General features: G+C 38.9%; 1 protein-coding gene and 1 pseudogene across 3 annotated transcripts in view; one reads left to right on the top strand and one right to left on the bottom strand.

Annotated features, from left to right (window-relative positions):
• The window catches only part of ENTREP1 (endosomal transmembrane epsin interactor 1), a 60,778-nt gene that overhangs the window by 3,778 nt on the left and 31,118 nt on the right, over positions 1 to 25,882 (top strand). For 2 of the 3 annotated variants that reach the window (XM_063080351.1, XM_063080354.1), the window contains exon 2: positions 6,110 to 6,166. The exons of the other annotated variant lie outside the window; for it this stretch is intronic. In XM_063080351.1, the coding sequence (XP_062936421.1) occupies positions 6,110 to 6,166 (57 nt within the window). The remainder of the gene's footprint in view (positions 1 to 6,109; positions 6,167 to 25,882) is intronic. 3 annotated transcript variants of the gene reach the window in all.
• On the bottom strand, positions 16,656 to 17,139 carry LOC134364430 (U1 small nuclear ribonucleoprotein C-like; annotated as a pseudogene).

Raw genomic sequence — 25,882 nt, 5'->3', positions numbered from 1 at the left:
AAAATATATTCATTTGAAAAGATTATTTTGTTAAACAAGGTATAGTTGAAGGATATTTGTTCATATATACCTCTGTAAGAGTTCTCACACTGAGCCTGAGATTTTTGAGGTTTCTTTCACTTGTCTGAACCTTGAAAGTATATTTTATCTATTTAAAAATACATTTAAGAATTAACAAGTCCTGTAAAGAATCTTTTTCCATACTTTACGTTCATACTTTCAGCAACTTGAAGGGAGCATTTTTAATGAAGTCTTTGTTTTTGAGCATTCTGTGATCATTCGTTTTCTTCCTGGTATCTTTGGTTAATGGCTCAATATATTATTATTCCCAAAATTCATGAAGCTAAGAGATTAACCACCTTTAAAAACAACCTGAAGTTTGACTGCAGGTGGGTGGCCAAAGGAGGATCTCAATGTTTAGGCCGTGCTGTCCTGGCTCCCAGTTTGGGGGTGTGTTCAGTTCATATTAATTAGATTCCATGGGCTTATGGGAGCTCCAGCCTGCCACACTGCACTAGATTTAATTAAAGAGTAGATAGAGTTGCATTGGTTTGCCTCTCCAACTTCAAAAACAAATTTCCTGAATTTGATGACATATGTGATCCTTAGGAGCTATTTCAGGCAAGTGGTAGAGAATTGGTTATTGTTTTGTTTTTCTCTGGGAGCTCGATTATACTTTGTCATCTGTGTACACCAGTGTCTGACTACTTTAAGTCTCTGATCTGAACTCATGATCCTCCCACCCTTGAGTCTGTGATTGGTAAGATTCCACTTTCTTTTAACGAGAGACACTGGTGAACGGTAAGGTAAACTTTTTTTAAAAATTGCAATGTCTAAACATGAAAAAGAATGAATTATCCAAGGGAGAAACTAATGAAAAAATTCTGAAGTTTCTACTAAACAGTAGTAAATATATTTTTCTATCCTATTTATCAAAAATTTAAGAAACATTTCATATATAATTTTGGGGATGAATTTTATTTTCTTCAGTTCTTTATTTCATGACAGCAAAGAAACATAAGCTGTTCACCTTGAGCAAATCATTGAGCCTCAGCCTCAGTTACTCATTTGTAAAATGGGTGGGGTGATTCTTGCCTCAGGACTGATTTTGTGAGGGTTTAATTAGAGAACATATAGGAGAGTGCTTTGCTGCTGGACCTGAACCTGGAGCCAGGCCTGGCACATACTAGAACTTCTATCACTGTTTTTTAAACTACAAGGCAATATTTAATCAAAGTAAGGTGAACAGGCCAGTTTTTTGCAGGACATTATGGTAACCATCATGTATATATTAGAAATATCCAGTTGCCCACTTCCTCAGTTTTTTAAATGAGCCATACTAGACAGATAGGGAAGAATCACATACACACACATTCTTTTAAATTGCTAGTGTAAAAGCAATAGGGCAAAATAGGTTGTTGCAAGGTTCGATTAATTATTTTGTGCTTATTTACAAGGTAAACTTGGAACATTTATAACATGGCTCCTTGTATCCCTATGTTTAGATCTAACAGCTTTTGACATATGATCCAGAACATTTTTGCCCTAAGGCATGTTCATGGATTAGCAAAGGAAAATAGGGCAGTAGAATTATAAGCTTTTGATCCTAATGGTTTGATTTTTAAGCTGGAAAATTAAGGCACATTAACCATATATGGTGGGTAACGACGACTCCTGCCTGGAGTATCTCAGAGACCTTCTCTGCAATATCGGAAAAAAGAAGGCTTCTGCTTTTTTGTGTAAGCTACAAGGAATGGGTTACAAGTGAGTGAAACAAAAATAAATCTTGTTATAATAATATAGAGAGATAGTTTGGTGTTAGAAAATAGGTTCTTGCCTGTTCGTTCAGGGCAAGTTGCATCTTGAGCTGGGTGGAAAGAATGCTGATGGAGTTGCTCTTTGCTGATGGTGCAGTCTTTTAGGAAGCACAGGGGGTGAAAAATGTGTTTAGGCTTACCTAGTCTTCTTTGGGCAAGTTCATCTCCTCTTCTGGTCTCCATTCATTCGTTCACTCGTTCATTGACTCTTGCCGTAACTAATTGAGTAACTTCTGGGAACCTTTAGGGGTACTAACTGGTCCGGGCCCTCCTGAGATAGACAATTAAACAAGTAATAGCATTGGGGTGGAATGGGAGCCATGAAGGGCCATGTTTCTTTTGTTGTTGTTTTGTTTTTGTTTTTGCAGCTGGCTGGTATAGGGATCCAAATCCTTGATCTTGGTATTACAACACTGCGCTCTAACCAACTGAGCTAACTGGCCAGCCCGAAAGGCCAGTGTTAAGGGACCTTCTTGACTCCCTTCTCATGGAGTTCCAGCTTCTGCTGCTACCGAGGAAGGTGGAGGCACCGAATACTCTGCCTCTTTCTTTTCCCTTTTGGTGAATTCCACTCCTCCTTCAGAGGGAATGTGACCATCCATCCCCTAAGTTTTGAGCTCTTAAAAGATTCATCCCCAACTGCAGCACCTCTGTTCCTACCATCATTCCAGAGGCTTCTAGCCACCAAGCCCTATTTCCTCAGTTTGCCTTTCTCCCCTTCACCACTCACAGGTTTCCCAAGTGCCATAGGGCTTCGCTGGGCTCGAAGAGAGGCAGAAGTTGAGTAAAAGCAGGTGTGTGCCTTGGTTGCAGGAGGATGCAGCTGAGCAGCCCCTGCCTGGAGCTGTAATGTAGTTTCCTCAAGTGTCCATACAAAGAAGAGCAGTTTACAAAATCCTGTTGGGATTTAACTCGGGGGGTGTGCTGAGTCTATAAAACAATTCAAATGAAAATGACATTGTTAAATAGCTTGTCTTCCAATTCATGAACCTGATATATGTCTTGACTTATTTGGGTCTTCATTTAATATTGCTTAATAAGCTTTATATTTCTCCTCACTGAGGTCTTAAGTATCTTTTTCACATATATTTTGAGATTATTGATATTTGTTACTTGTCAGATACATTTTGGATGTATTTTAAAATGGCATTTTCTATAGTTTGTTGCTACTATATGCAAAGAAAATACCACCCCCCCAAGGAGGAAATAACGATAGCTAGTTCTTTTGTCTCAGAGACCCTTCATTTGAAATGACAGTTGCATCTGTCATGATTTATTAAAATAAAAAATAAAATAGCTTTTAACTTAGCAATCCCATTCCTGGGACTTTATCCAACAGCAATAAGAGCACTTATTTTTAAAGATATATGTTCATGTGTGTTTACTGCCACACTGCTTGTGAGGGCAAAAACCTTGAAATGCAGTGAATGTCCATGAATATGGAAATGATTGAACACATTAGGTACAGCCATACAATGGGGTATTATGTAGCCATTAAACTGAAATTGATTAGAGCTATTCCATTGGAAATGAAGAGATTTTCATGAAGTATTTATTGAGAGAGAAAACGAAAGAGGCAGGAAAAGTATGTATTTAATGATCCATTTTTGGTAAAAACCACACCCCTGTGTATGTATACATAACATATATATGAATACATAGTGATAAGAATTTAGGGAAAAATATGTACATATGTAAAATATGTAAACATATTTAATTGTTGGCACAGAGGAGGGTGGGATGATGTGGCTGGGTGGGGAGGTGGAAAGTACAGCTTAGTCATGTCCTACTTTATGGGCTTTTATGGCTGGGGCTGGACATCTCACTTTGATAAGATTGTTTTAATGGAAAAAATATGTCCCCAAAAGCTAAACCACAGGGGTCTGTATTAACAGAGACCGGTGGCATAAATATCAAACACTAATTGATAATTCAAATCATATTTGTTTTTTACTGATGTGGGCAGTTTGTGTTTCCATAAAGGGCACTCAGATTTTCAGTTATGTTTTCACAAAAACAGCGTGTGTTTCCCCAGCAAAGTCCAGTAGGCAGCAGAAAGGGCAGGCAGGAAGGACTCGCACACATGGGCACACACACACACAAGCACACACGAGCCTGCACGCTGGATCGCAGGGTTTCTGAGAAATCGCTGTCATCACAGTGAGGTGAAACCTTTTGAGCTAGAAGAGGCCCAGAGATGGTTTCCTTCACTTCCAACATTTCTAAGCAAAGAGATGAGGACCAGAAAAGTGAAATGTCTTGGCCCAGAACACGTGGCTAATTTTAGAAACTGAATGGGAGCCCGGAACCAGGGTCTCACGGATTCCAGTTTTAATTTGTAAAGTTGATGATGCCTGCAAACTCAGGATGAGCTGCACATGCCCTGAGTGTCTCCAGATGGAGATTGATCAGGTTGGGGAAATATTCTACTGGAATGAAGAAGATTGCAAAGATATGGTGCCTGGTGGACAGGCAGCTAGTAGTCCATTTGAACATAGATGGGATACAAAGAAATTGTGACCTACTTGCCCATGCATGATTTTGGTCCTTGATATAAGTGAGTAGACTTGTCCCCTGCTAGTTTGATGATGTGGGATGATTTGCTCTCGGCTAGTGAGAATGAAGGGTGTTGCAAGCAGGTCTGTGTGAATTTGAAGTGACACCATCAAATCCTTAGTGATTTGTAGTTAATAAACAGTAATTGTGAATTGGTGCATTTGAGGGATTTGGGGACATAAAATGTACACATTGAAGGAAAACCCTCAACTGTATTCAGCAGATACTCTTTATTACACAAAGGTAAATGTGCTCAGAGGGCATCAGAACATTCTGGGCTGAATAATTACTTTGATTATTCTTTCCCAATTGCTTAGTGAACTGTGTTATTCAAAGGGCTGACTTTGTTGTCCAGTTTATGTTTTGGCCAAATACTGCTTCTTCTTTACCGAAATTTTAGCTTGTTTACTGAAGTGTCATTTTGCACTGTGAGCTCTTTCTTACTGTGGTTCCTCCCATTTTGTGCAATAAATGCTCAGGAACGTTTATGAGTTGCTAGTCATGTGACAGGCAGCAGTTAGGCTTCTCAGAGGAGGTGACTATTCACTGGGATATTGCAGGATGGACAGGAGTTCTCAGGCAGCTAAGCGGGGAGATAGGAGGAGAGGTCACTGCAGCAAAGAGAAAGAAGCACACAGCTGAGGAATGTCTAGAGCCTGGCTGGGATGAGGAAGGGCAGGTGTGCTTGGAAGGAAGTGTGAGGTGCAGGGGCAGGATACATAGAAACCTGGACTGAGAGGTGGGCAAGGGAAGGTCTGGAAAGACTCATTTCCCATTTCCAGGAGTTTACCTGTCCCATAAGGGATGGGTACCTACCTAACGAAGGGAGGGATACAGCCAGAGGTGCATCTTATGAGGCTGATGCTGGCAATAGACTGGATGCTCCTGGGAGCAGGGAGCTTGGGGTGGAAATACAGTAGCCTCCCCCTATCTGCGGTTTCGCTTTCCATGGTTTCAGTTACCTGAGGACAACCATGGTCCAAAAATATTAAATAGAAAATTCCAGAAATGATTCATGATTTTTAAATTGCCTGAAGTTGAGTGGCTAGATGAAATCTCACACTGTCCAGCTCCATCCAGCCTGGGTCGTGAATCATACTTTTGATCAGCATCTCCACGCCATAGACGCCACTGGCCTATGAGTTATTTAGTAGCCATCTAGGTTATCAGATCGACTGTCGAGGTATTGCAGTGCTTGAGTTCAGGTCACCCTTATTCTACTAATAATGGCCCCAAAGCACAAGAGTAGTGATGCTGGCATATTGTTATAATTGTTCTACTTTATTATTAGTTATTGTTGTTTATCTCTTCCTGCACCTAATTTATAAATTAAACTTTTTATAGGTATGTATGTATAGGAAAAAACAGTATAAATAGGGTTTGGTACTATTCGTGGTTTCAGGCACCCGCTGGGGGTCTTGGAACGTATCCCCTGCAGATAAGGAATGCTGTACTGGTTCCTTCACTGACCAGAGGGAGAGGCTGATTTCTGTTTGTGTTCTTAACTGACTTTAAGAAAAAACATACAGAGTCAATGGAAAAGTGTTAGGGTCTTGGAAGTGAAAGATAGTCCAAAGTGGTCTACCAGGATTCATGTAATCAGCAGAAATATTACGTGTTTGATTTAGAATGCTTTGAAATTGCAGTATCTTAAATAATATATACTTTTGAGACTAGGGATTAGTTTATTGGAATTGGTCCGTTTTCTAGACTTCTGATACTGTTTATCCTTACAGGTGATACTCTCTGGAATCATAGGATTAACAACTTGGAAAAGGCCCATGATACTCTTGGTATGTACTGATCTTGTAATTATTTCCCCTTTGTAAAATGAGCTGTGGATGAAGTCTATTTAAATAAAGCGCTGAAGAAATGCTTAAGCTTCCTGTTCATTAAAAAAACAAGATAACAGTGGACCATATTAGAAGTCAGATGTTCAATAGAGTAAGATGATCATTTTGCTGGTTTTCTGCTTCACTTTGAGCTTCTTATGTACCCAGTGCTGTGCATGTGCTTCTAGTTCCAGGATTAGACCCATTCTGAAGATATAATTTCTTTAAAAGCTGTCTAGTATGGACAGTTTCAAATGTATGCAAAAGTGGAGGGAATGCTCTAATGCACTCCCTGTGCCATCGGCCAGCTTCAACAATTATTAATTCATGGTCGATCTCGTTTGGCTGTACTCTCACTCTTTCTCCCACCCTCCACATTGGTTTTTCCTCCATCTTCTTGTGAAGAAAATCTTAGATATTAATCATGACTATATGACTTTTTACTTTTATAATGTTTTGGTTGGACAGCCTCAGAATTGTGTTGCTTAGATTTACTACATTGTCTCTTTATCACATAAATATTATATTTTCTTGGTAATCTAGAAATATATTGATGGCTTTATCCATTTTTTTGTTGTTTTTGAGGTAAAATTCATGTAACAGAATGCACCGTTTGAAAGTGTACAATTCTGTGGCATTTAGTACATTCCCTATGTTTATCCTTTTTTTTTTTTTTTTTTGCTATCACATTTTGATTTAGGGAATACTGTAAAAAGTAGACAATTGCCAATGGAGTCTATCCAACCTTTAAGGATAAATAGAGGGTCCAGGCAATCTGATTTGAATTGCAGAATACTTAAAATTTTTTTCTATATAACATCTCTTTTTAAATTTTTCTCTCTTTCATCTTGAAATGGGGTAAAATAATTTTCTGAAGTCATTTTGTATATATAATTAATAGTTCATCTTAAATAGATCACTACTAGGCAATGGGTAATAAATACAAAACTACTTAAATTCTTAAATATGAGAAGAAGCACATTGTGGAATCTTTGTATGTCAGAACAGTGGATCCCAATACTGTTATATGGTCTTGGAAAACTAAATACATGTTTTTCAGGTCCACAAGTAGGCAATGTTTTACAACTTTATCAAAGTTGCATTTAGTGAAATTTCTTTAATATTTTTGGAAGCAATCAGTTATCAGTTAACATTTTAATATACAGCAGGATAGGAATCACTTTTGCACTTTTTCCATTGGGTCAATATTAAAATGTTCAGTAATACAAATTCCAAGTATTTAAATTGAATTAAAATAAGAAAATCTCTAATGATATTTATACTTTGAAAATTCCAAATGGTGAAGAGAACATGAACAAGTATTCTAGACAGATTTTAGGAAAGTCCACCTTTTAATCCATTTTTTAAAAAACATTGTTTTCTTTTGGAAAGGTGCCTTACATATTTATTATGTGAGTTTAAGAACTTTAAATGAAAATGACCTTAATAAAAATGTATCTTTATTTCATTCCTTTCCGTTTATTTCTCATCTATGTTGATAAGTATATGTACTTTGTCACAAAGTTGTAACCAGTGTGTACATACTATATTGTGCTCTGCTTTTTCTGTTTAATAGTAAATTAATTAAGTTAATATCAGTTAATATTATGTTTCCATGTGTGAAGAGTCCACGTGCTTATCACTTAAAATTGCTAAGCAGCCTTCTGCCATATTTCTGTATCATCATCAGTTATTATCCTATTGTTAGACATTTGAGCCTCTATATTTTGGCTGCTAAGAATTATGTATTTAGAAGGTCATATAGAAGTTATTTTGAAATGTTAATTAGCATCAATTTATAAAGAAGATAAATTAATTTTTAGGAATTGTACAAGGAAAAACTTTTGAGTCTATCAATAGATCATTTGAGCCTTAGCTGATATCATAACTGGAAGATCCTCAGTTCACGTGAATCTTAATAATGTACTATCATAACCTAAGCCAAGTGCTTTTATGTTAAAAAATGAAAAAATTGCGTGATAAAATGAAAGAAACTGGATGTGCCAGCTGGATGCTCCTAGCTCATCCCCTTAAGAGCTATATAACTCTGTGCAAGGCACTTAACTTTTCTGAACCTAGTTTTCTTTTCTGCATAGAGGGCATAATTTAGTGATACCAAGATTGGCTATACCACACTGTTCCATTACTGGATATTTTACTTCTTCTTTCTTTCCTTTCCTTTTTTTCTTTTTTTTTCTTTCCTCAAACCTCTCCCTCGGCTCCCTGAGTTTAGGGAATGTGCCATTGGATGGTTTTTGGTGGGAGGCCGTGTTCCATTAGAGAAGCCAGAAGGGCCCTGTGGATCTGTGTTCTTGCAGACCCAGGCTCAGCTGGTCAGTTCTTGCCCCTCTCCCCTGCATGTCCCATGCTGTGTGCACAGGGGCACCTTCTGACTTGGTACTTTCTTCCCAGGCTGGTTGCTTGGTTGGCTCTTCTTCAGCTCTCAGCTCAGCAGTCACTTCCTGAGAGAGACCTTCCCTGACCACCCGATTGCAGTGGCTCCTCGTCCCTGCCCCCTGCCATAGCCCAGCACTGAACTTATTGGCTGTGCTTAGCCTGCGAACTTGTGGATTACTATTTGTTGTCTCTCTCTCCCAGGAGAGAGTTCTATGAGGACAAGGGTCTGGTCTTTTTTACCCTCTGTCTCTAGGGCTGGATGTGCTCAATACATATTTGTTGCTGACTATGGAGTTGATTTGGCAGCCATTAAGAAATTAGGTCCTGGGTGAGTTCTTAAAGTTTCTCTTTTACTTTTATGTTAAATTTCTCTCATTTGCTTTCATTCTCCAAAACTTCATATCCATCCCTTTTTAACTTCAGGGTTGTCAGGGAGTATTTTGGTGGTGGAGGTAGGGAGGGGGAAAGTGGGTCTTTGCCAGGGCCCTTGGAGAGGCCGGCTGCCCTCATTTTGGGTTGTTGGGTGCACACCAGACTGGAACACGTGAGCATTCCCTTTTGAGAGCCATTTACATCTGTGCTCCCTCTTTTGTGATTGTTGCCGTGATTACATCAGGTTTTCTACTAGTTTAAACAAAGAAGGGTCAGTTTGACCTAGTTCCTTCAAACTCAAGGTTTCATGGAAACTCAGAGTTGGAAGCTTTCATTCATGGGGTCCTCTTCCTTATACTAATAAAATATGTGTTCAGAATAAAAATAATAATATTGGAAAATAGTTTGTAAATATTTGTAGCTATTTTTGGCTAAGCTAGGGAGTATATGTCTGTGCATGTGTTGGGGGGGGGTGTAAGTTGTGTATTTTCCATAAATAGGTAACATTTTCCAGTTTTAAAAAATTCATCATCACAAATTTTTTTTTAATTTAAGGAAATTTATTTTTTAATTGAAATGTATTTATTGTGCATATTTATGGGGTACAGATTTATATTTCAATACATGTATACAATGTTTTTATTTCTTCTAGACATCATTTCTTTTCATTCTAATAAAATCTTTTATAAGTGCTTAGAAATGACAGAGTCAATGCTGGAAATGGCCTCAAAGATTGTCTTGTCTAGGCACCTCAGTTAGAAAATGGAACTGTCTTAATAAGATGTTTTTCTTTGGAGATACATTTAGTAAGAATCGCCACTGTGATAGTCTAACCGGTTCTCTGCCTATAATTTTGGTTGCTTATGACGTGCTAAATTGAGCTATTTTTTTTTCTTGTCAGTTTGGAACAGATGGGATGAATGCAACCTTAAAACTGATCAAAGGACAGCTCTGTTCTTTAGCATCAAGAATTTAGGCTCTTCCCCAGTTACATTCTTGGGTCACATGTGGTTTATTCTCAACCCTGGGTCCTGTTGATCTGTACCCCAGACCGAGAACAGAAGAGAATAAATGCACTGGCTATTTTAAAAAAGATCCTTCAGTTTCTTTCTAACTTCAAGATTATAGTATTTAGAATAAAACCTCGTTACCCAAAGAGACTAAAAGATGGCTTAAGATATACATATTTTTTTTCCCTCAACAACAATGCAAGTAGGCTAGGCTGGCAAGATAGTTCTGCTCCACAAAGCCCTTTGGGGATACAAGTATTCTTCATCTAATTGTGTCTTGGAGGGAGAGCCATCAAACACCTGGACACTTTGTGAAAAGAGGTTGAGGAATTACCCTCACCAGTTAGTCAGAAATAGTTATGGGTTGCTTATGCTGCAAGACAGATGGTGGCCCTTTCTTTCCTGATGACAGGAAGAACTGAAGGGGTCTGAACACCCGTGTGCAGTTGAGGAATCTGTGCATTTACATATGAGCTCTGAAGCTCTTTGGCTTTGTTCAGTCTAGTTTTTTCAAGTATATTTTATGTCATCAATAATTTGGAATGAGCCTTTGTTTGATCATGAAACCTGAATTTTATTTATTTATCTTTATTGTTATTAATTTTTGCGGCTGGTCCGTATGAAGATCCGAACTCTTGACCTTGGTGTTCTAACACCTGCTCTAACCAACTGAGCTAACTGGCCCGCCCTCCTGGATTTTAAATCTGACACATTACTGCTAATTATCGGGTGAACTTGGGTAAATCTCTTGATTTCTGTGTCTGAAAAATGAGTGGCTTAGACAGAACAATCTTTTAAGGGTCCTTCCAGACTCCTTTTTAGTTACGTTCATGGTCTTTTAATCTCAGATGGGCATTTCAACAGGCTATTATAAGCTCCTTGTGTATACACTGAAATACTGTGATTATTTCACTCTGTTTTTTTTTTTTTTTTTTAAGGCATTAGAATGGATGGCTGTTCTTACTTTTCAGAATTCTTAATAGTATCTCCTTGCATGGGTCCAATGCTTAAGAATTTATTTACCAAGTTCTCTCATATACCTCTTCTCATGGGATTTATATGATAGGTCTTATTCCTGTTTTCTAGACAAGCAAACAGTAGCTCAGGAGTTAACTTGCTTGTTCATCACAACCAGGTGAACTGTTATGAGGTAGAACCAAGGGGTTTGGCTCTTAGTCCAGTGCTTTCTCCAAGGTAACATTCTACCACCTTTTCCATCAGCAAATTGGTTGGTACTTTGCTGTGGCCAACAGTGGCTTTTTTTGGGTGTGAACTGTAAGTTAAATAAGTTGTTCTCTTATTCATAACTGTCCAATTTCAAGTTCTGAAGTGGCAAAAGTTTCAGGAATTTTATCCTTCACTCAGAAGAACCAGAGGCGGAAATGATTAAGACCATACAAGGTCCACTTTGAGTCACTTTCAATCAGTGAGTGGCCAAGGAAAAGATCTAATCAGTTCCCTCCTTTCTACAATGGTACAAAAAAAAAAAAAAAAAAAAGAAGTACAGCCATCCCTCAGGATTTTAATGAGGAACCTAAGGCATAAATGCAGTTTGTGTGGAAACTGTAAAATGTAAATGGGATCTAAGGCTAGGCAAGCACATTTTTATTTATTTATTTATTTTTAAATCATCCATTGAGAAAATTGCCAAGAGAAGATCTGGTCTCTCTGGTTGATGCATCATAAAGTAACCCATGGCAGCAAAATGTGCAATCAGGCACTGGGAAGACACCCTGGCCTGGCTTCAGGCTTATCCGTAACCACAGTGGATTTAGTTCGTTGGAAACAGAGCTTTGATTTCTCCCAGGAACTGTGTGTTGGATAAGAACCTGGGATCCTCAGAAATTGAAAACGCTCTTAGGTCATCCATCTCTGGGCAGAATCAAGACCTGGGCAGTACCTTGCTTTGCAAACTCACCTAAGACAATTTGGGTATGCTCTAATTAGCAGGTTTAGTTTGGTAGCAACAAGTCATTGCCAAGTTTAGAAGTAACCTTCCCTGCCAAGACAATTGTTACAATGAAAGTGAGTGTCAGATCAATTCTGCTACACATTCAAACACTTATTAGCCATCGAACAAAAGAATTATTCACACACTCCATTATGAAGCTTAAAGGATAGAGAGCTGAGATTTGTATCATGTTTATGGAAGAGTATGTGAACAATGTTTTTGCCTGTCATTTTTCCATCTACTTATACTGAATACCACTATTGATTCCCTGAAAACCTGTTGAACAGGGAAAGCTAAGTTAGTCCTCAGAAAGGGTGAGTCAAAAGAGATATTTATAGGGCTTTAAGGCCCCAGCTATGTGATTTTAAGGTGAGTTTTGCAAGGCAGAGAACAGGTTGGGATTGGGCAGACGATGGCATAATAGCTTTGGATTGGGGGCACAGCATGAGAAGGGTCTGGAAGTAAGGCTTGATGAATAAGCTATTAGTCTTGATAAATAAATTATTTTACTTGGTTCACAGTCTGACTCTCTAGAAGCCAGTATTTTCTGAAGGAGGTAGCTAAGTTATTTTCACTTGTTTTCAGTATCTTTTAATATAGGATTCGAAAAGTATGGTTGGTCTCAAAATTGATTAGCACAGGGACAGGAAATTACGTTAGTTTTAGTTCTCGCCACAAATTTTACAGAGAACCCATTTTTAACATCCATTATGCTAACTAAACAAGGTAATAATTCATCAATCACATCTTATTTCCATATTCACTATGCTAATTTAGCAGAGTCACTTGGATATTGTTGGGAGATGAAGACAGAGGAAGCAGGCTTCTGGAGTTTGGCCTTTCTCATAAATGCTAGCTGACCCTCCTGGAATATGAGTCCCTGCCTGTCCTTAGGGACTGATATGAACATAACATCACACTGTCAGTGCTGAGGTGTTTAAAGTGTATTACAGACACACTGCAATAGTATGTGCGCATCTGGCTGCTGAAGGGAACCCTTTGGAGGGTCCTGCATCTAGGCTGTCTGGGCCCAGTGGTCTGCAGTGATCAATTTCTGAATATTACTGTGAGAAAACTTCACAAGCTATGAATGACTTGGGGCAAGATGGGAGATCATTTTGAATTGGGGAGCATCTTAAAATAGATGCATTGTCATGTGAAACGTTGCAGAATAATATGTATGGTTCTGTTTTTTTGTTTTTTAAACCCTGGGGGATCATACATACATATCTGTAGTAACATGGAAAATTTCTGTAAAGATATTCAAGAAACTGTTTAGAGTGACACATCTGTTGAATGAAATGGGGGTGGGAAGGAAGAAGACTTTTACTTTCTAATTTGTGTTTGGAGAGGACAATGTTGTGTTGTGTGAAGAGGAGACTTTTAGCTTAGTTACATTTTGTTTGATTTTTGGCTGCCCAGTATCTGCAGTATCTGAACTCTCTTTTTGGAGTTGGTGTCCCTGCCTTTGTGTGAGTCTTGGTGAGAGGCAGGGCCCTGCCAGCAGCCAGGGAAGCTTCTGAGGCCACATGCTTGCACTTCGGAATCCCAGCAGCCAGGGCATGAACCCATGACCTCCACCCACTGCAGCTCCTGCCCAGGACCTTGAAGTTGGAGCTGTTGATGCAGAGTAGCCCGGGGCAGCTTAGGCAGAGAAGGCAACTGGTGTTCAAGGCTGGCAACAAGGGACCTGGTTTCCCTGTGGCATGACCTTGGTAGATGTTCCAGCACCCTGCTTCCTTGGCTCCTTCCCGGGTTCCTGAGTCTGGTTTCTGTGGATTCTATGAGCTACCTGATAGCCTTGCAAGAAATTCCTTTTCTGCTTAAATAGCCCGAGTTGGTTTCTCTTGTTCCTGACATAATGAAGAACTCTGACTGTTGTAAGGCTGTGATTTTTCTTCCATGAATATTACTTTAATCAGAATTTTTAAAAAATAGTTCAAAAGTAAATTGATTCATTTTTAAATATTTGGGCATTTATGGTAACTCAGTTGAAGAACAAGAAATCCAGGGGGAGTTCAGACTAGAGTGTTTTACGGTGAGTGCTTCACATGGGTAGAGGAGGCTTGGGCTGGGGAGAGGTGGAATTGGGTCTTATTAGCTGTAATTTCTCAACGAGAGTGCCAGAGAGTTGCCTGGTGGAGCTCTTTAGAGCAGAAAAAAGAATGTTTTCTAGACAGACATTGTGTATTAGTAGGTATTCTGCACATTGATGGAGGGGAAAGAGTCAGACCCAGATCTGACCTGGGTCCGCTCATTAGTTGTGTGCTCTGGGGCATAATACTTCACTTCTCTGAGACTGTTTCCCATTTGTTTTATATCTATATTTATGTGTCTATAAATCTATTTCCTTTCTGCCTTCTGCCTACCTATATCTCAACACACCCCTGTGACATCTTACAATTTACTAACTACCTTTTAAGAGGGAAAAATATTTATTATTTAAAAAAAAGAAGGGCTCATTAGCTTTCATATTCTTCTTAAAAGTAATAATTAGACCTCTGTGCATTTCTCTCAGCACCCAAACCTAATTACACTCCTTCCCCAAATTAATCATTTTAAACTCTTTCTGGCTTTGGCATTCCTGGTGGCTGTCCTACCTTTCTAAAAGTGAGGGATTTGTCACCCTTATGCTAAGCCACCTTCCCTCCTTTTCCCACTTTTTAAATTATTTTGTTTTCCCTATTGATGACTTTATAATTTTAAAGAATATTATAAGCTTCTATTTCTTAACTCCTCAACTCTGGATAGTATCTTTAGTCTCTCTCTTTCATAAGATAAAGACATTAGCACTTCATTCTACTTCTTTCCCCTTCCACCTCCCAGTTTTTGAGAGCAACACCGTCACCTTTCGATTGTCAGTGTTTTAACATTTACATTTGGCTCTTAAGGTATATCATTCAAACTTTATCTGTAGAATATTTCTCAATGAAAACCCATGATGACACTCGCAGTATTTTTGTTACATGAGCGCTGCTGTAATAGGATGTTAAAATTGGATTCTTGATTCCAGATCCACCTGAGGCCTCTCGATACAAGAGATGCCAACCGCTCCCACATTTGAGGGTGTGCATTCGTTCGACTATCAAAGCAGGACTTGCGAAGCTGCTGGGTGAAAACCAGTTTTGCAACCCTTAGCTGATCTCTGTCCCCCAGCCTATGAAAAGATTAGGAATTAAAGAGACAGATGTTCTGGAGAAAGTTACTGAATTGCTGTGGCATTTAGAGTTCCCCCTCCTGTGGGCGAGAGGCACTTAAAGATAGGCACTTGGAGAACTTGATATGGGTCCCTTGGTGTTTGACTAGGCATGTGCCTCTGGAATCTAAAGGGCTGATTGGAGTGGCCCGTGTCCTCAGAGTTAAAGACTGCAATGGGAAAGTAACTGTATGTTCACAGACTAAACCCCAAATGTATATACTTGTAGCTGACCAGATGGGCCTGGGGTTAGCTTACATCCTGCCCAAGAGGACCCTTAGAGGAGCAAGCAGACCACAGCAGAAGGAGGCTGGGCCTGCACTGTTGGATGCCCAAGTCAAGGAACTGCAGGCTCAGCAACAGGTATCTCAGAGGGGCCAATGGGAGACCCGTTCGGGAGAAAGTCTCTGTAAACACTTGCCAAGACCAGATGTTAACAGTCAAGTGAACTCTCCCTGTGCCTTATCTCGTCTACCAATGTGGCCCTGGCCTCCCCCTTATACCCTCCTACCCAAAATGACAGAAGTGTGCTTAGCAGGCTGCAGACACAAAAAACAGGGAAACAGGGAAGTCTGTCACTCCCTTGCCTTTCCTACTGCAAGCTTGCTTGTTGCCTACAGTAATAAGCCTGATGCCAGGCAGAGAAGTGTAAATTCAAGTGAATTTCCAAGTTTTGACTGAGGCACAGATCTGGACATTTTAGTTATTGAAATGAGATGATTTGTGACTTGAAGTGACTGGAGGACTTTTTGTATCTTATATTGACCAGAGAAGTCATGGGCCTGGCCACAAATTGCATCTTAAAGGGTCAGGAATAACTAGCCCTGCAAAGCAGGCTTGAAGAACAGGCAAATATAAAACAAGCAGGTGCCATTAATGAGGGAACACTGATTCAATGAGCATTTGAGAAGCTAAGTATTCACATGCAGTGTTAGGAGAAGATTGCTGGCATAAATACAAAACTGGTTAATGTACAGCAGGGCCATAAATTGTAATTTTTATGGTTTTCTGTTCCATCAGACAGAACTTATTTTCATCTCTACCAAAATAAAATCTATAATTTAAACTCTGTTCCTACAGAGCTGTAAAATAGCCAATTAAATAAATAAATAAATAGAATACCCAGTCATCTCTTTTGCCCACTTTCAAGTTTCAGATAATTTTTCTGACAGTCTTCTGGAGTCTTTATATAAGGATATATTTGGGTATGGATCTTTTTTCCTTCATCCTTTTGAATATTCAGTGACCTCTTCTAATTTGGAGACGTGTCTTTCTTCCACACTGAGAAATTTTCTTTTCTTTTTAAGTGTTGACAATTGTATTTTCATATTTCACAATACAAATGAAAACTGCACTTTTTTGGTCCCACTTCTCCCCTCCAAAACTATTCTCTCTTTAATAGGAGTGGGGAGCAAGTCTTCCGTGTCACGCTGTTAAAAAACACCCGCAGTCACAGCACCGTGATCTCCTGGTGAAGTACAGCGTGTCATACAAAACTGATACAAAGAGGCCTCCTCTTGGTTCTTACCTGTTCGATCGTGTCATTCCTGGCTGAGTGGGCACCATCGTGGGACAGGTGGGAGTTCTCCTCATTGGAGGACCAGGTATCGTTGGCATATGGCCACCCATGGGTGGCCTCATTCCAGGAGGAGGTCCCACTGGCATCATCTCAGGAGGACGAGGGCCCATCACTGGCATCATGGGAGGGCCCCCCATATGGGGTGCTGGCATCATACCATGTCGAGGAGGACGTGGGAGACTGGGAGGAGGTGGGGCCATTGCCCCTGCAGGAGGACGAGCAGAGAAGGGAGTAGGAGGTATCTTTCCTTGTTGAAATGCAGCCGTTGTTTTGTCCATCAGGCTCTGAGCCTGCTCTTCCGTCCTTTTCTGATTGCAGTCTTTCACAGTCCCTTTGTGTTTCCTTCCACTGCAGTGTGTCTGTCTCACAGAGGGAGAGTCATGGCTGAGGTATGTATGTATCGCAGTCATCACAATAAAACTTGGGCATGTTGCTCTGTAGGGCACTGTCCACTCCGTTCTGCTGAGAAATTATCTTTATTCTTTCCTTGATTATTTCCTTTCCTCCATTTGCTCTGTTCTTTCTTTCTGGAACAGCTGATAATCAGATGAACCTGTGGACTGAACCTCCTTTCAAAGTCTCATATTTTCTCTTTCTTTGTCTTTTTTATTTATGGTCTGGGTATTTTCTTAATTTTTGCTCCTGCCATTCTTTTGAAGTATTTTTTGGACAATTATAATTTTTAATGTTCAGGAACACTTTTTTGATGTCCCATTTATGCTTTTTCATAGGAGCTGTTCTTGTTTTATGTATTGTATTTTTCTCTCTCCCTTTGGAGATACATATGAGATACATTTAATATATATTTTTTTCTATTCTCTGAGTAATCTTTTTTTCCTCCTTGGGGCCCACTAATCCAATGAAGTATTATTAACATCCTCATTCTGAGGAAACCAAGGCACAGAGAGGTTAAATAATTGGCCCGTCGTTACTTAGCTAGAAGTGGCCGAGCTGGGCTGCCATCTCAGCTGCTCTGTCTCTAGAGTCCATGTTCTTAATCACTATCTTGCTTGTGTGGGTCTGGTTCCATCACAGACTTGTCTGAGAGGAAGAGCTGCCCAAGAGCACTGTGTAGCAGAGAAGGCTGCTTCATTTCAGGTCGTGGTTGATTGAGAGAGGTAGGCAGATGACCCCGATACTCCAAAAAGAAGTTGACAGCACTCCACCAGGACCCCTGCACCCTCAGACAGATTAGCTCTTTTAGAAAGAAGTTCATTAGTATTAGTTGGTGGACAACTACTTGTACTTACTATTATTTCTGAATATGCAAAATCTCTTCAATATTTTTTCAATGTCTTATTATGAAAATTCTCAAATTTACAGAGAAATTAAACAAGTAGCACAATGACTTCTCATATGTCCTCCACTTGGATTCAATAGCTGTTAATATTTTGCCATTTTTGCTATGTCTCTACATAAATAGATATTTTATATTGGACTATTTTAAAGTTGCAGACTTCATGATACTTCACCTCTGTATGCTTTAGAAAGCATCTCCTAAAAATAAAAGCATTCTTCTCCATCACCATAATAACATTATCATGTCATCTGGTATTCAGTCCATATTCCCATTTCCCCAATGGTTCCAAAATGTTTTTTATAACTTTTCTTAATTAAAAACCTTTGCAACTGAAGAATAATTTGTGCACATTTCTGTGTGTATAAGTGTACAATTTGATGAATTATTGAAAAGTGAATACTCCCATTTAACCTAGCTTTTTTTTTTTTAATGCAGAATGCTATCAAGGTTCACTTGTTGCATTTGCTTATTCTGTCTTTTTAGTCTTTTGCATTCTAGAATGCTTTTCTGACTTTTTTTTTCCTTTTTCTAAGAATTGACTTTGTGAAGAGATGAGTCCAGCTGGCTTATATCATGTTATTGTTCTTGTTGTTCTTCTTCTTTGATATGAAAATTTTAAAGTATACCCCAAAGTTGAGAGAAATGCAGCAAACTTCCTGCACCCATTGCCTAGCTCCAGCAATCCACACATGTTCAAACTTGTGTCATCTGAACCCCTGGCCATTTCACTTCTCCCTTGTCATAGGATTGTTTAGAAGTAAAGCCCAGCACTCAAACATTTCATCCTCAAATGTTTTAGTATATGCTTAGAAAAGATACATAATTCGTCAAACTCATCAAGTACCTCGTCATTGTCCCACATGTTTTTTATAATTGGTTTGTTTTAAGTGGAGACAAACAAGCAAGATCCTCACATTGCATTTGATTGATATGCCTCTGAAGTTTCTTTCTTTTCTTTTTTCGGCATCTGATCAGTACCAGGATCTGAAACCTTGACCTTGGTGGTGTAACACCATGCCGTAACCCATTGAGCTCACCAGCCAGCCCTTACATTTCTTTTAATCAATAAGTCCCTCTTCCCTTTGTCTTCCCCTTTGCAATTTATTTGTTAAAGCAACTGTGTCCTTTGTCCAGTGGTGTTGTATTGCATACCCCTGGTGCTGTCCCCTTTAGTTCCCGTAACTGTAATTTACAGTTTCGTAATTTAACTCTAGTCAAATCTAGAGGCTGGATCTGATTCAGGTTTGATTCTGGGGGGGCAAAATATTCCACCAGTGGTAGTGTGTCCATCCGTCAGGAAGCACACGTTGTCCGGTTGTCCTTTTGTGATGTTGACAGTCATTGATGATACTTACTTAGATTACATGGGTAACTTGAATCTTTTATGTTTAAAATGTCAATAAATAACTATTATAAACAGCAGTCCTTAAACCATTGATCCCTACACTGTATCCATGAAACTGTTCTTGCTTTGAGATATTAGACAGGTGTCCTTGGAAAAGTGGCTTCTTGTTCATATAAATTTGGGGAATGCCGCATAGTGTTACGTCCTCTTGATAATTTGTAGTTTACCTTAACACTTTAATGGTTGTTGGAAGTGCTCATTGTTTAACTTGGTTTAACTCAAGTTTCCCCAAATTTACTTCACTTTATAAATCATTCTCCACAGACTATCTGTTAGGCCCTCTCAGGAAAATGAAATCAATGGGAAATTATTTTGGAAATATGACCTTAAATCATTTATTCAGTCATTCAGTAAACATTTGTTGACTACAACATATTGTTGTCATAAAGCATTATGACAGGCACTGTGTTAGTCACATATGTAGGCATAGACTCCTCAAACTTGATTAGTTCTTTACTTTTTTGGTGTTAGAATATTTCAAATGTCACATGGAGAGAAGTACCTGACTACCTGATTATAATGGTCTGATTATTGGGGCATACACAATCTCAACATATGCAATATCCCTGCTTACTAAGAGAGTCGTATAGTCTGGCTTTCATCCCACTGCCCAGGTAAGGGAGGAGAGAGGTGAGCCATTCCACTTGTCTATTACTGACTACATAACAAACCTCCTGCAAACCAAATGGTTTAAAGCCACAGTTTATTATCATCGCTGATGGTCTTAGGGATTGACAGGACTCTTGCTCAGAGTTTCTCATTGATTGCAATCAATGGCAGCTGGATTTGGAATCATCTGAACGTTTGACCGGGCTGCACATCCAGGATGGCTCTTTCACATGACTGGCAGTTGATGCTGTGACCTCCCCATGTGAGATCTGCCCAACATTGTGGCCGGGTTTTGAGAGGCAGTGTCTCAAGTGAGTGTTCCAGGAGGCTTAGGTAGAAGCTGCAAGGCTTCTTATGATCTAGCATGGGCTGTCCCAGAATGTCACTTCTGCCACATTCTGTTGGCCAAACAAGTTCCTTAGGCCAGCTTAGAATCAAGGGGACGAGGATTGGACACCACTTTTTTCGCAATATTTTTTATTGTAGTAAAATATACGTAACCGCTTTAACCATTTTTTAAAGTGTACAATTCAGGGTCACTTTTAAGTGTACATTTAATGGCATTAAGTATATTTATAATGTTGGGCAATCATCACCACTATCCATTTCCAGGACTTTTTCATCACACCAAACAGAAACTCTATACCCATTAAACAATTCCTCATTTTCCTCTTCCCCCAGGGCCCTGGCAGCCACTGTTCTTCTTTTTGTGTATGCATTTGCCTAAGAATAGGTACCTCAGATAAGTGGAATCATACAATATTTGTTCTGTTGTATCTGGCTTCTTTCACTTAGCAAAATGTTTTCCAGGTTCATCCACGTTGTAGCATGTGTCATAACTTCATTCCTTTTTATGGATGAATAATATTCCACGGTATATATTGGACTTCACATCTTGATGTGAGGACCAGCCTGTGAGTGCAGAGAGGGCAGGACTTGATGGTGGCCGTCTTTGGTTAGCAGATTCTTGTCAAGAGCTGTGATCTTCATGGTCGGGGAGTCATAAAAGCTGACTCTTAAACTTGCTGAACTTTGAGAAGCCGATAGCACTGGAGAAAGGGCTGGAAGCAGGGAAAGAAGGAAAATTAAAGAAGCACAGAGAAAAGGACAAGAATAACGAAGTAAGGAAAGTCGAGTCTCAAGAGCCATAGATCTGCAAGTATGTTTAAAACTAACTTTTTGCTTCCTTTCTTATCTTCAAATCCAGGTTGACTTTTACCACCTTATTTCCAAGAGGTATAGCAGATCGGGTTCCTGACCGGTTCATCTGTTAGAACAAGAAATCTCACGTGTCACGTGATCCGCTGTTTCTCTAGAGAGTTTCATCAGGGTCTTTTCTCCTGATCCAAAACCACATTCCTAATGATAACATATTAATTTAGGTGTGACAGAGCTGTCCGAGTTGAACTGAACAATTGTGCAGCCAGACATGTGCCAAGGGTGTCCCCTTCTCTGCTAAGCCTGATTGCTTGGCTCATAAGAAAAGTTACTTTTCTTGAGAAATGAGGGACAATGTGTTGAAAGGGGGTCTGAGGGATCTGCAACAGAACCAGAGACAGGAATCCCTGATAAGGTGGAATTTGCTTTTTACAAGTAAAAAGGCTTGAATGTGCCTCCAAGATTTGTGTCTTTTCACCAGGAATAAGCAGGTCTGTGTTATAAAGTGCTTTTAGCTGTCCTCAAAGCTGTGTCCCAAACTGCCAAACATTTGTATCTCACTCTAGTGGGGAAAGCAAGAGACCTTTCATCCCTGTTCAAAGGGGAATGGGAAAGAAGTGTTATTGTTATATTTTCAATACTTTATAAAAAGAAAATCAAAATGATAAATGTTTAGGTGATAGATATGCAAATTATTCTTATTGGATCATTATACAATATATGCATGTATTTGAAACAACAAACTGTGCCCCATAAGCATGTATAAATAAATAAGGTAATTAAATAAAATAAAGCAAGGGAACAAAAGGAAAAATAAAGCAATAGGATTATGTCAAACTAAAAAGCTTCAGCACAGGAAAAATAACAATCCACAGAGTGAAAAGGCAACCCATAGAATGGAAGAAAATATTTGCAACCTATATGTCTGATGAGGGGTTAATATCTAGAATGTATAAGGAACTCAAACAACTCAAAAGCAAAAACAATCTGATTTAAAAATGGGCAAAAGACAATAGATATTTTTTCAAAAGAATATATACATAGAATGGAAGAAAAGATTTGCAAACTATATGTCTGATGAGGGGTTAATATCTAGAATGTATAAGGAACTCAAACAACTCAAAAGCAAAAACAATCTGATTTAAAAATGGGCAAAAGACAATAGATATTTTTTCAAAAGAATATATACATACGGTTAACAGTTATATAAAAAATGCTCAACATCACTAATTATCAAATGGGTACAGAGTTACAGTTAGAATAAGTTCTGATCCTCTAGGATGACTAATCACTAATGATAATGTACTGTATATTTCAAGACAACCAGAAAAGAGAATCTTGAATGTTATAACCACAAAGAAATAATAAATGTTTAGGTGATAGATATGCTAACTATTCTGATTGGATCATTATGCACTATATGCATATATTGAAACAACAAATTGTACCCCATAAAAATGTACCATTGAAAAATTCTAAAAAAATTAAACCAAAAACAAACAGAAAAGAAAATCAGGGGACAGCCATATAAGAGTAAATCTGGCACTTCAATGTCCTTGAGCGGAAAGGGAGACAGCTGGTTCTGTTTGCAGCAACAGGCCTGTGTTTGGCTTATTGGCGAGAGGGCTGGTCTGGATGATGGTAAATATATCTGCCAAGCTTCTGGAAGGAGTTTAAAGGGTGTGAAGGGACTGAAGCCCAGAAGTAGGTTCTCTTGGGGTCTGAGGGTTAAAGGCACACAGGCAAACTAAGTGAGTGCATGTAAGAGCTTGTGAAATAGGTTTAAAAAAGTGAGAGTGTGGGCTTTGTGAGTGGTTGTGATTTATTATGTTTTGTTGGTTGCCTTGGTGCTGGGTGGTCAATCCGAGCATTTATTTTGCTAAACCAGTTCAGAAAGGTTTTAACTTGTGTCTTGTCTTTAATTTTTCCCCCAGTACTATTGTGTTGTGTTCAGATATCTTTGCTCATCATGGTTCTAGATCTTTATTCGTATTAAAGTATTATTAGTATTTGGTATTAAAATGCCTCTGAAACTAAATTAAAATTTAAAATGTTGAGAGTTAAATAAGTGGTTATATTAGCTATCATGGGTCATACACCATTTGTCTTATTAAACAGTGACTTATCAGTGGTCTGGGGCGTGGACTCCATGTCTCTGAGGACATAAATGTTAAAACAGTGGTTACCTTCCTAGCTAGACCACACAATGTTCTTGTTTCAGTGGGAAAATGTAACTGAATTGTAAGGACTGGGTGCTTTTTTCTTCCACTCACCCACCCACCACACTCACTTCTTCCTTCAAAACAACAGGAGTCCCAGCCCTTCCTGTGTTCTTTTCTCAGGAAGTGGTGAGTTCCCACCAGGAGTGATGGAGGGAGCTGTTTTCATGAAAGCAGTGATAGTAAGTCAGGTGTTTGCCTTTCAGGGCCTGTCTGTGTATGTTCTAGAACATGAGTAAGAGTGCTTGATACCTGTATGTAGTGTTTATCAGAAAGGATTGATTTTCTTTAATTTGTTCCTTGATTTCTTTCTTTATTCATTATTATTTACCATCACGTATGTTTTTGTGTCCTTGGTTCAGATTTTGTATCCCACTGGAGCAAAGTGTATTTTACTTTTTATTTATTTTCGAGCAGTGTCAAAAGGCTGCATGTGGGGAAAAAATAAGGCACAGGTGGTTAAATAAGTACGAGCGATATTTTCTTGGGAAGTTAAAAGATGACTGAGAGTACGAAAGAGCATTCTGAGGTGGTTTTAGTACCTCTTAAAGGTAAAGTTTCTGCTTCTTTTTAGACATTTCTTCTCATGAGGAAAGAATTTGGGGAGCTCTTGGTATTTAAATAAAAACAATACACACGCACACACACACAGATGCACAAATTCACTGTTAGCATTTAGGAAAAGTATGGGTTATTTCCCAGAGTATAAAAAGGAGCATTGCATTTGGTAAACGTGTTTCATTGTGGAGGATGACTCTTTTTTTAAATCATTAATAAAGCATTTCTGATTAGAGTACTGCATGTGATGCCAGACAGATGAAATGGAGGCTAAACCAAGCGAGAAGTCTGTTGAGATCTGCACCCGCCAGTGGACGTACCTGAGAACTTGGTACAGCTCCTGACTGTCAGGGTTAGGGACAGGTGTGGGAAGCAGGGAGTGGCACAGGAAGGGCGGTTGCAGGCTAGATGGAGATGGAAAAGTGCACGAAGTGAAATGAAAAGAAGTGCTAAACAGGAGTGATGGGGCAGGAAGAGAGTGATGGGGCCATGGTTCCTGATTTACTGAACGTTTGTGAATTGGCAAGTGCGTTTATTTAGGGGAGATGTATTCAGTGTCTTCTATATGTCAGGTACTGTTGTGGGTAGTTTTATGGACATTATCTTATTTTTGTTGTTGTTTCTTTCAACAGCACGTAGGTAGGTATCACTGTAGTTTACACGTAAATAAGTGAGACCCAGAGAGATTAAGTAATTTGCCTGTGATTACTCAGCTAGTAAGTTGGAAGTGGAACACATAGTTATCTAACTCCAAGTTCATGTCTTTTATATCATTTTATGCTTTAAATTTAGTTTTCACTTTTATCAAGGTTCAAATAGTGCTGTAAGTCTTAATAAGAGATATTTAGTCCCCTATCCCTTTCTCCAAAGGCTCAACCATTCTTTTGATATTTATCTCTATATTTCTAGTAAAGTGCTGTTATTGCAGCTTCTTGATTTTTCAGTGTTAGTCATTGTAGACAATTAGTATATTTTTATCTTCTACAATGCTTCACCCCCCAACCCCCATTTATTCCTTTTATATTCCTCCTTTCAATGTAGTTTATCTCATGATTTTAGTCAGAGCAGTATTTAATGTTTATCTTATTTTGACTGTGATTACTTTTCCTCTCCCATGAAATATTTTATTTTTTCTCAGGTCTTTCCCTTCCCATTTACCTGGTTTTTCCTATGCATGTATCATTAATTCAAATTTTGGCTATCCTCTCGTTGTTTGTGTCTTTTCTATGTATTCAGCCTTATTCATTGGGTAGTCTATCACTTTCTCTTTCTTAGAAGATTCCCTCCTGGAACCTTCTGATGTGCTCTATCTGGGCTGGCTGCTCATTAGACATCGTACTAAAGGTTACTGTCATCTTTATCCCCATTTCACTCTTATCCTGGGCATCCCCTTTACCTCTCTCTCGAGTTGAATTGGTTTTTTAGATTCCATAGCTTCTTTTTTTTTCTTAGATGCCCCCTCATTTTGGCAGAGCACCCTCTAATAAGTTTCTGAGAAAAGGGTACATGAGAGACACACTTTTAAAAACTTGTGTATAAATTGCATAATTGTTAACACATTTTTCTTTTACTCTAACTTGATTCATGTTTTTAGCTGAGTATAGAATTCTAAATTGGAAATCGCTGTCAAAATTTGGAAGATATTGCTCCATCGACTTTTGGCCCTCCAAAAAAAAAAATCTTTCAGTCTTTAGCTGTGGTTGAGGGAAGATTTTCTCCTGGGTCCACAGCTGTGGTCAGGCAGAGGAATCAGAAGTTCTAGCTGACTTTTTTTAAAGAGGTAATTTATATACAGTAAATGGCACAAATCTTAAGTATAGAGTTTACTAAATTTTTACACACATATACACCTGTGTAACCCTCATCCAGACCAAGGTATAGACCTTTTCCAACATCCCATAAAGTTCCCTTATGCTCCTTCCC

The sequence above is a fragment of the Cynocephalus volans genome, chromosome 16 (assembly GCF_027409185.1).
Source record: "Cynocephalus volans isolate mCynVol1 chromosome 16, mCynVol1.pri, whole genome shotgun sequence".
In the NCBI taxonomy this organism is placed as follows: domain Eukaryota; kingdom Metazoa; phylum Chordata; class Mammalia; order Dermoptera; family Cynocephalidae; genus Cynocephalus; species Cynocephalus volans.
The sequence above is the reverse complement of the archived record's forward strand: the minus strand, read 5'-3'. Positions and strand labels throughout refer to the sequence as shown.